Source organism: Buceros rhinoceros, unplaced genomic scaffold (genome assembly GCF_000710305.1).
Source record: "Buceros rhinoceros silvestris isolate BGI_N320 unplaced genomic scaffold, ASM71030v1 scaffold31000, whole genome shotgun sequence".
Lineage (NCBI taxonomy): Eukaryota > Metazoa > Chordata > Aves > Bucerotiformes > Bucerotidae > Buceros > Buceros rhinoceros.
In genome coordinates, this window is record NW_010388391.1 from 34,471 (window position 1) to 45,780 (window position 11,310).

The following is an 11,310-nucleotide window of genomic DNA, read 5'->3' on the forward strand; positions in this document are numbered from 1 at the left end:
AGGGAAAGGTCAGGGATCTGGGATGGCCCAATTGGCCCAGTTCTGTTTATTATCCAATATTGCTATTTTACACTGTATCCTTAGCCAAGAACATCTGAAGGCAAGGCTTTGTCACTGTCCACACCCCTGCCGTGAGTTAATCCCACCTTCACTGAGTAATTCCACACCCAAGCCTATACAAGAGTCACATCAGATACGAAACTGCAGCAGAATTGTTCTAAACTTCCATTACCTGAAGCAGCACATCCCTGCCCTATATGCAGGCAGCCCTCAGTGGCAGCAGAGTCAAAAACATCATAACTGAAGTACAGGAAGACATCCAAGATGTCTTTCCCAGTCATTTCCTTCTCCTTAGATCCAGTTCTCAGTAAGAGTCTCATCTCCCCCATGACTTCTCCTGCTCCAGACCCGTCTACTCCTGCTTTACCTCTTCTCCTCTTCCAGCTGGTTTAGCAGCTCAATCTTCTCCTTCTGCATCCCATCCACCAAGGCTCGTGCTCGCTGGAGGTTTCCTTCTGCCTCTGCGACATACTGCAGCAAAAGAAGAGCCCGGGCCACAGAAGTTAACAATGTTTGAAGAACAGAGTTGTTTATAAAAGGATAAGGAGGAAACAGAAGGTTTGGATGGTCCATTTCAGAGAATGCTACAGGAATAAGGTAGATTTTCCCACGAGTTCAGTAGGTAGGTATCCAAAAGAAAAAAAATTGCTGCCTAAGTCTCCAGCAGCTGTAAATTTGATCCATGCCTGAGTGCCTCTCTGCCTTGAGCCCTTTGGAGAAGCCACCTCCAGTTAAGAACTCGAAACCTGACCAGTTTGGAAAATCTGGTCTGAGGTTACCAGGTGCAATTCCGCTCTGGTCATGAAGGAGGAGAGATGCTTCAGACTTCCGTTATTGCGTTACTGGTAGTTACTGGAAATACTTTACAGAAGGCAGATGTCAGCTTGCAGTGGATTTGCCCATTTCTCCTGCACTTCTGACAGGCAGGTGCGTCCCACCACACAAAGATAACACAGTGCTGACCCTGCTCCCTAGTAGCTGACTGGGGTTTATAAACATGAGCAAGGAATTTAGGACAACAGCAGTTACTGAAGAGCCACATGCCAACAAACGGCACAAACACAACTCCTCTCTTTAAGCATTTGAGTGATTAAATCAGCGTTTGTTCGAAGGCTTGCGCCAAAAAAAAGCAGGTGTGATTGGCCTGTTCTCGTTAAAGATCTCTTGACTTTATTAACGTGATAAAAACATCCCCTCTGGCAGGAAAGCAGTGCCACATGAACTGGGCTGACGTTCTCAGCAGCGCCTGATAGCACCAAAAACCACTGCAATGCAGTCGCAGCCAAGGCCGGATTGGGTGGCTGAGGGGAAGGAGTTTGCCCTTCACTTGCATTTCAGGATTCAAATGTATTGATCCGCCAGACAAAAATACTGTCAACTTTTTTTTTTCCCCTGGCACAGCCCTTTTTCTGCTCCTAGCTTAGGGTAGAGAAAGCACCAATGTGACACCAGCAGGAGTGGAGAGAGCCTGAGCTTGACCCACCACGCAGGAAGCTGTCTCCACATGAAAGGAGAAATTCAGAGCCCACGTTCCACGTCAAGAAGCTACACAGGGGCAAGGTTATGATCTGAAACTTGAAGGGTGTGCGAGATATTTGAGGCCTAGTGATAAAGCCACACCACCTCCTACCTGCTCATGTTGGGCCTTCATGATGGCAATCTCCTTCTCCACCTCACAGATGTGGCTGGTGGCTTTAGCAACCTCAGCCCGCTCCAGGTCACGCTCTGCCAGTAGCTGTTCAATGTGCTGCTGCTTCTCCTTCAGTGCCTCCTGGAGAGCTGTGGTGCCAGAGATTTTTCGGGCATATCGAGAAGAGGTCTCTGTTAGCTGGAAAAAGAGTTAAAAAGAGACGAAGGTAAAGCTATGTCCTACCCAGTTTGGAACACCTTGAAGCGCCCTGTTCACTCTGGAGTGCAACTCATCTACAGATCATTTTTTAGGCTGTACAAGCTGCAGTTCCAGCTCTGGACCCTACATGTGGGGTTAACAAGTCTGCAAAACATCTGGACGCTGCTCACAAGCTCGACAGCTCTCCCGCACTGCTTACGAAAGGACCATTTCCCAAAGGACAGGACGTGGGGTAGGAACTGGGTCAGGAATGATCATGTACTGTATCATCTACCTTCTCAAATACATTTTATTCATGACTCGCACTGGTATAGTCCCAAACAGCTGGGAGGGCTGATCCCAACTGGAGACTGGTATGGGCTGCTTGGATCAGCTCCCAGTAATGGATACTGCACCCTCATCCCCAGCCAAGACGACTGCAGGTGCTCTGCAGCACACACATTGTGGCAGAGCCAGAGCTTTTAATAATATTGCTGCCTGCTCTGGTGTCCGCCTTCTTGAGTACCTGCCAAAGCACAAGGCATGTGATCCAGGGCAGCATCACCCCTCTCCAGTGAGACCCAGTCACTGCAGGAGCATTTTTCTGCAGGGGTCCTATAGAAAACCTGCTCCTGACAGTGCAGCTGAGATCTGTCCCATTGCAAATAGCAGTTCAGGCTCTTCAATGGTCACAATTGCTCTGTGTCTGTTACCGTTCTTGTGTCCATGGAGGGAGTCCTGTTGTAAGGCGGGTAATATTCCACACTCCAGTCACTGAAGGTGAAGGAGCAGCTGCAGGAACAAAACCCCAACCCTTCCACTTCGTAGTGCTGTTTCACAGCAGAAGTGGATTGAGGCTGCACAGCCCATGGACAGAGCCACTTACCAGCCCACTGCGGCTGGGCCTGCCCCCAACAGACGATGCCACGGAGCTGACAGAGCTGATGGAGGAGCTGCTGGGGCTGTGGGTTAAGGCAGACACCCCCATGGCCATTCGTTTACTCTTCTTTGCCTTGGCAGGGCTGGTTGATGGGAACCCAATCCGGATCACCTTGTGGATGGGAGCAAAGAGGCCAAACTTGGGAGGGCACTGAAAATACCTGTAACACAGGAGACGCACCGAGTCAGAAGTGGCAGAGCATCCACCTCACCCAAACCCTGCAGAATGGCATTGCTAAGCAACACACAACCCCAGCCTGCAGCTCATCTCCTGGGACTTTGCTGTGACATTCTGGTTGGATTATTCTCCTTTCCAGCCACTCAGAGTAGTGGCAATCTGTGTTTTCACTTGTGGGGCTTAAGCAGGGAAACCTGAGATAATTGCCACGCTCTAGTTGCTGCACACTTTGATGAGATGCCAGGAAAGATCCATCTGGTACCCTGGATAGCACTAAGATCCCAGTACATAAACACAGCAAGAGCACAGACACCCCTTCCCTGCAAACCAGCCTCCCCTATGTGTGTTCTCTACCCTGCTTTGGAAGAGAGTCATGTAGTAAAGCCTGTCGAATAAAAAGATCTGAATCACACAGCTCAGTATAAAGTTTCTCTATAGGGTAGAAATTTTTCCTCTTGAAATAGAAGAGGAAAATGGCAGCTCCTACATTTGAAACTAAAAATACCATTACAGCAAACTCCAGTGTGTGCCATCTCCTCTGGGTGGCAGAGGAAGAGAAACTGGCTCCCGTGCAAACAGACTTAGAAAGAAGTGAGCATCAAAAAGGGAGGATCAGGTAATTACAGTGTAGCCTCTCCCCTACAGTTCCAGTGAGCCCAATGATTGTGTCTCTCTGGGGCCCTTTTTCAGAATACAAATGAGCCAAAACCCACAGTGTCAAACCCTAGAAACCCCTTCAGAGCTTGGGCTGACCAGCTCAGCCAGGGTTTATCTGTTGCTGGCCAGCTGCACTGCCACAAGTCAAACCAGATTAAGAGATGCTGGTGGTCATTCCCTTACCTAACTTCCATGTGAACAGAAACAGCTTCGCAGCAAGCCTGCGAGACGCCCCTGACTAGTTTTATAGACACTAACAACACTTTTTTGGAGAAAAAAAAATTTGGAGGTGCCTATGAAGTCAGAGGCACCTGAGATCAGTCAGCAGACAGCTGTCACAGCACAGAATTAGTACAAGGACAGACAATGACCACCAATTGTTCTCTCAGACCCCTAGAAATTTGTACCCAGGAAGAACAGAACAAATAACATGAAGCTGAGGGATAAAAGAGAGTCAAGTCTTTATCTTCTCTAGTTCTGGCAGTTGATTACAGATACAGTGCAAGAAGAAAGTTTATGAAGGGAACACGTGGTAGGAAGCAGTACGAATACAATCACAAAATCCACTTCTAGCAAAAAGTAAATCCCACTATAAGTTATCCCCTCTCCCTACTCTCTCCTCTTTCCTGAAGCCACTCAGGTTACTTATTCACAGATGTTATCTGATCCTGCTTGAAAATGCTCCAGTGATGAGGTTTCTATTGATCTCCCTGCAAAACTATCCCAAAGCCTAAAAGACTAAAGGACTGTTCCTCCCAACCCACCATGTCCAACCAAACACAGCCCTAACTCTTCTGCCCAGGTCCAAACGGCACTTGGTCCCCAGCCACCCTAGGAGGGCTGTAGGACTCTACATGCTCCAGGCTGGCTTTAAGAGTGCACAGTACCTTGTACCAGCAACCGCCCCGTCGTTCTTCCCCAGGGGCTCATCCAGCTCCACACCACACCACTCTCCTTTGGCAAAGTCCGTCTCTCCCACATAGCGCACAACTCCTGTCTTTGTCCCACCAACCTGTTGGAGATAAGACGTGGAGGTTAGAGAAGGCAGCACTGGCGCTGCCACAAGGGAACTGAAGTTGGGACAGTCATGGAGAGGAGGAGGGAAGACATCAGTGTTTTCTGCTTCACATCGAATGAAACCAGAACAGACAGTTTTCGTATCCAGTTCTGCTAGCACTAAAGGTCTCTCTCCACTACAGTCGACAAGTTACTACAGTATCTACAAGTCAACAAACTTCCATTTTTGGACCTGTCTGCCTAGAAGATGTCAGAACAAATACAAAGAAAACATATTTCAAGGCATCAACTAATTGTACAACATTATGTGTGAGGCCAGGAAGGAGTTCAAGTCCTCCAGGCGCAGCTTATACCTGCCTTCTGGAAAGAATCAAGGGCTGCACTCACGGGCTTTCAGTCCCGTGCTCTTCCAGCTGGCAGTTCTGAGCAATACTGGGAAGGCACTTGTCACTGTTCAGCTTGTCCCCTCGTGGGGTTTGCTAGGACACAGCCATCAACCCTCCCAGTAAACCTCTCAAAACAAACTCAGCCCTGCTTCTACCCACACACCCTGCACCAGCTCCTGGCACTGCTGTGCTGCATGGCAAAGGGTCTCATCTCACTGCCGGGCTCCCACCACCACAGATTTTTTTCCCCTCCATGGAGAAATAAGAATAAATCACACCTTTTGTTCCTATATGTACACTTAAAGCTCTCAGCGTGCTGAGTAAGCTCTGGGAGAGTGTGAGTCGGGAGTGTATGGAGCTGTGTTTTGATCACTGCCAGGAGAGCACATCTCACCAAGCAGCAGCTGCCTCTGCACTGGAAGATCCTCCTTAGACACGTGTGCTGAGAAAACGAAGATGGCAAAGGAGGCGGGTGGTTCTAAAGGTTCATACTTCAAGTAGATCAGCACATGATTTAAACCCTTTTTAGCCTATCTTTGCCAAACCCTAGGTTCAAGGAAGAAAGCATAAAAAAAGTTTAAAATTTAATTTGCAGTTTTATCTCGAATGACTGGTAGTTATTGATATTCTTAATGTTAAATTTTACTTAAGTATCAACAGATAAGTATCCTACAGAAAACTATGATAGTCAAATGCAGAAATCTCCAGACTGAGTATTCTGGGGTAGGAATATTACAGATTTACCAATTCTAAATTCTTACAAAATCTGAAAATTGCTTATGGAAAGGAAAAAGTTTTCCCAGCCTAAATATCACTGTCCCTGAACGGACTGGAGGACACAGCTCTGAAGTCTTGGTCCTACCTCAAGCCCTGCGAGGCTGGGCTGCAGCCCACAGCCTGAGTTAGTGCTCTGGAACTTCTCTCGCTGGGGATTTAAAGCGCTGCTCATGGAAAAACCTTTGTCGATGTTGTTCTCTTGGCTACAGGAAGGAGGAAAATATTTGCCAGCAGGAAAAGTATCTCAAGAAAGATTTCTGGTCTGTGTCCAGGAGTAAAAAGACAATTCAAATTTCAACATTACGTACTTGGCAAGTTTCACATTTGAGCAGTTGCAGAACAATTCTTTATCACTCACAGTCAAACAGTAGAACCTCTTCAATTTGAGTTTACACAGATTGAGCCTCTTAATATTAATGCAATGATTTAGTGTCACTCTAATGCATTTCTTTATCTGCAAGTTGAACTCAGTATAGTTGTATTTCACCTTAATGTCATTTATAGGAGCTTACTATTGCTGGTAAGCTCCCTCAATTTTATTTCTGAGTATCAATCACAGGTACTGAGCCATACATCCTTTACCAAGCCACACAATCCCCACAGACCAGTCACACACGCCAGTGCTCAACCCTCTTGTTGAGCTTCCCCTCTTTAGGCAGGCACAGAGAAACTCTGGGGGATGGACAGCCTAGAAAATTCATCCAACTCAGACAAGCAGATTTATTCAGGCCTGATAATCTGCTAATGCTGCTCCAGTAAGTGATGTGCTTTGGAAGAAGCCAGCTGGCAGCACACAGAACAGCCTTATCAGAACAGAAGCGTTTGTTTCTGTCAAACCCTTCAATAAATCAGAGATATCACCTTGGAAGGAGGATAAAAGGCAGCCTGTGAGAACCAGAGAGGGTGTTGGCAATGGCACAGCACAACTCACAGTAGCTCACAGCCGCCGCTTCAGCCCATGCCTAGCTCTGGTACCATGCTCCGCAATCCAGGCATGAAAGACAGCTGAACATGGATGGCTCCTGCTGCGTTGCCACGACTGCATCATCCCACTAGAGACCGGAGGATTACCATCCCCTGAGCACCGCCACCGCCACGCCCAGCCACCAGTTCCTCTGCAGAACTTGGCTGCATCTCTCAGCCTGGCACATGAACCATGGCCACAACTGCACCTTCGACTTGCCAAGTGTCTGGAGTTAAGTAAAGACAAACTGGACAGAGCGACGTGTCTCTTTCCTAAAGCACGAGCCAGCAGAGAGTTAACAGAGCTGCCAGCGAGCCCAGCTACACCCTGGCAGCTCAGCCATGCCAGGCTTTTATTGTTGACAAGCTTTATTCAAAATTGAAAACTCCCACAGGTTTTTTGAGAAGCCTTTAACAATTACCTTCCCCAAACGGCTACTGAGATTAATTCACATCCAAGAGAACGGGATTTTACCATATGTAAAATGTTATTGGTTTTAGCTATAGTTGTTTTGGAAAAAGGCAACCAAACAAAACCACACAAAAAGCAGCTGAAACGAGCTCTTTCCTGAAGCTCCACAACCCAAGAAACTATACTGACATAGTGATACAGGATTTTTTTGGTTCGGAGGGTATTTTGTTATCAATGTTCTAAGTTTCTTTGTTTCAGGTAAAAACACTTATGATTAAATTTAAACAAGCTCGTGGAGGTCTACCTGATCTCCACCTCTGATCTCTTGGGAGGTTCAGCTCCAGAGTGAAGTTCTCTGCCTCAGCTCTCACGCCTTTTTCATGCCTTTGAATAAAGATCATCTTCCTGAAGTGGCCTTTCCTCAGTGAGGTCTCTAATAGTCTCAAGAGACAATCTTGGGCTTGACCTTCACAAGACAGTGAAGCCAGGAATATTCAACAGGTCTGTGTCCTAACTGGTGAGTCAGGAAAGCAACCTGCACTCACAGAAGGACATCCACGTGCCCTGCCTGCTAACTGTAGTGTCACTGACATCATGTTTTCCTATGGTTTTCTCATCAAAAATGACAAAGTTGGATGCAGACCAGTATCCCAGGGCTGAAAAGACAATGATGCTAATCCTTCCAGACACTGTCTTCATCAGAGCTGCTAATATATCATTTAAACAATTTACTAAATTAGCACCAGGCCATATCTCACTCTGGCTGCTGCTCGTCAGGCTCCCTCCAGCCTGCGTTTGCTCTTTTCCTCCCTGCTCGCCCCACAGCAGTGTCTTGCTCGCAGCACGAATCTCTTAACAGCTGTCCTCAACCAGGGCAATGCACTGCTCATAATACACTCCAACACAAAGAAACAAAAGAAAAATGAAATGATAAGTGTCACTCAGGCCAACAGGGACTGCTCCCCACCATGTCACACACAGTTCAGAGGTCAGCGATGGCCACAGACGCCTGTTTGCTCCAGTCTGAGCTGCAGGCTGTATCCAGCATGTAACCGCCCTCAGATCCTTTCCCAGGCATCCCTGCCCTCGGATCCTCTCCTTCATCGGCCCAGACAAGGAGCCCGTTTCTACCTGAGGTAAGAGTGGACCCTGCTGACAGCCAGGGACAGTGTTCAGCAAGCTGGTGGCGAGGCAGGGATCTGGCTTGTGGTCACATTTGTCTGTAAACACAACCTACTTCAGGTGGCATCCGACCACCTGCAGTTTCACCTGACCAGATACTCACTATGCTATCTGTGAATGCCAGAACTGGCTTTTAGGGTGCGGAGAGAAAGAGGCAGCCAGGAATGACAGGCCAGTCCTCCCTCTGTGAAGTTACAGGAATTTTTACAGTTTCTTTTAATCTAACCACTTATCTTTGTGCCTTCCCCCCTCCAGCCACAATTCAGCATTGCGCAGGGATGAGTCTGACAGCACTGCTGATGCAAGACATTTCTGCACGTTTATCTTTCAGGCACCAGCAAGAAAATACTGTCCTAGGGACGTGGCGTAAGAAGAAAGCTGAGAATTACAGCATCCTCTCCTGAGGTTGTCTCCAATACAAAACCCACCCATGTTAATCATACAGTTTGCTAAACCACAGGCCGCTTACAGCTCCTATTTAATGACAGCTATGGCACACAGAAGACAAGGACTGGCCAACGCTTCTGCCCAAACAAATGGTTACGAGGGTGTGTGCATGCACAGAAAGCTTCAAAGGGTTAATGTGGCAGCAGGGCAGGGAGGTTTCTTTGGGCTGTTTATTTCCTCTTAGTTTCACTGCAGTGACAAGGAAGACTCACTCCTGTGACAACAACAGTCACATTGTATTTCACACCACTCACAGACAACACTCTTACATGGGGAGGAAAGAGCTTGGACTGGGAGACATGGATGTTTTCCTGTCTCTTGAACCCTGCAAAGAACTGCAAGACTGCGCTTCCCACTGCCCGTCGCAACCCTCTACAGGAATGGAGGCCCATCATTCCCACGCTCCTGTGCAAGGTGATGGGCTCTGCCATACCGCTACGCTCTCCAGTCACGACACAGCACTTGCTCGTCTCCTTACGGACTGAGCTGAAAGCAGGCAACGAAATAGTAAAAACTCCCTCCCTCCATCCCTAAAAATACTGCTTTGGTGGAACTACAGAAGAGGATCCTTCGTTCTTTACTGCCTGGCTGGCAATAAAGAAATCAGTCTTGTGATGAACCCCTGCTCATCTGTAAAGCCCACACAGGAGCACTGCTGCACCTCTAAGATGCCAGCAAGCTGGGAGAGCTCTGACAGTTAACTGGGAAAATCGAGAGCACAAATCCTTTCTTCGTAACACCTCACGTGCCTTCGCAGCAGCAAGGCTTCAGTCTTGGGCACCTGAAATAGCTCAAAGCGAGCTGGCAGCAGCACAGCAAGTAGCTGTGTCTGCCCAAGGACCAGGGCTCAGGCTGCAGTTCTCCTTGCTGGGGAGCCTTTAACAGGAGTCATCCTTCACCCAGGTGGGTAAAGGCTTTCTGCAGCTTCAGGTGGCAGGGCAGGGTTGGGGGCACACGGAGGGGATGCTAAAGAAGAGAACATGATTAGTTGCAACACACCACAGGCAAAAACACTCTGAGGCAGAGAATTATTAAAATCACACACTGAGGGGGGAGCCCAAAGTCTATTCCCACCAGCCCACAGCGGCAGTGCTGCCTGTCCGTCAGCCGAGGCACCGCTCCACTGGAGTCTCCCTGCTAGAGCTGCTTCTGCTATTCCAGCACCTATACTGGTTTTGGCCACCTAGCAAAATCACAAGCCTAGAATCCATCTGAAGGGTATCTGGGGCAACACTCCAGAGCAGCAGAATCCATCAGTCACTGGGACAGAACTCGGCCCTTGAATAGTCTTGTTTATTACTGCGCTTCAGAACTGAAGAGTGCAATCCCAGTTAGGAGACAGAGGGATGGCAGAAGTGCAGAATACCTCTACCAAGAGACATTTTTTTATTATTATTTTTTATTTAGAATAACAGCCATCTCCTTCCCACTCTTCTTGACAAAGCAACCACATCTAGGGTGGAATGAGTTCAGCTTCTGAGAAAGCCTCCCTCCAAAGCAGGTAAAATACATTTTCTTAGGCAAATCACACAGCAGAGACTCCTCCCAAGCAGAAAATGCTCAACTGCTCCATTGCTCTGTTTCCATCCCTTTCCACCCCCGAAGAAAGGCAACAAGCCAGCCTCGCACTAACAGCAGCACTCCAGCGATTATTGTACTTGGGGAAGCTCCGTTCTTACTAAAGCAAAGGTTAATTGCTCCATATTCATTTGCCAGACTTCAAGAGATGCATTGTACAACATCAGGGTGGGTTTTTCATCTCTTTAATGCAATTTTTGTATCTCTGGGAAAAAGTCTGGAGTTAGAAAGTGCCAAAGGCAAATGTTATCTAATTCTTCTAACGGAAAGTTTCTAATGGGAAGCTGAAAGTCCCTTTTTGCAACTGCTAGAGAGTCAGAGAGGGCCTCAGAACAAAGTCACTCAGAAACAAAAACGTCTTCAAGCTATAATGGACTTCACTGAAGTTAAAGAAAACCACTAGCAGAAACAACCGGAACACAGAACAGCCAGGTGTCCGTCTCACAGACCTGGCAGGGACCCCTGCAGCCTTGTGCTCCATTCCCTGAGCAATTACACAACACACGTGTCCTTCCTCACTCGAAAAGCCTTTGGTGGATCCCATCTGCCTAAAAGCCACTCTCAAATAAAAAGAAAGTCTTTCAGAAAAGCACAGGCAGAGTAATAAAGACAACTAAAACTGCACCAATCCGCAGATGACAAGAGCAAAGATTTACTCAGGGAATTTGAGGCAACTCAGGTTAACCCACAATTGTTGTTTACACATTCAAACACCAAACATGATTAACTGACAACTCCATTACTAAAAAAGAGCCATCTGCCAAGCCAAGCATGTGACTGAACCAGAACAGCAAATTGCTTCTCCTTGTTGTCATTATCTGTTCTTCTCCTGGACCTCTACAACTGCATGCAAACAATTCCTGATGTTTCTGTACGTTGGGCATTC

General features: G+C 47.6%; 1 protein-coding gene across 1 annotated transcript in view; it reads right to left on the reverse strand.

Moving 5' to 3' along the window:
• CLIP2 (CAP-GLY domain containing linker protein 2) overlaps positions 1 to 11,310 on the reverse strand; it is a 52,146-nt gene that overhangs the window by 18,690 nt on the left and 22,146 nt on the right. Inside the window, exons 3-6 of the mRNA XM_010145774.1 lie at positions 4,550 to 4,674; positions 2,775 to 2,988; positions 1,691 to 1,888; positions 428 to 531 (exon numbers count right to left, since the gene is read on the reverse strand). Of these exons, the coding sequence (XP_010144076.1) occupies positions 428 to 531; positions 1,691 to 1,888; positions 2,775 to 2,988; positions 4,550 to 4,674 (641 nt within the window). The remainder of the gene's footprint in view (positions 1 to 427; positions 532 to 1,690; positions 1,889 to 2,774; positions 2,989 to 4,549; positions 4,675 to 11,310) is intronic.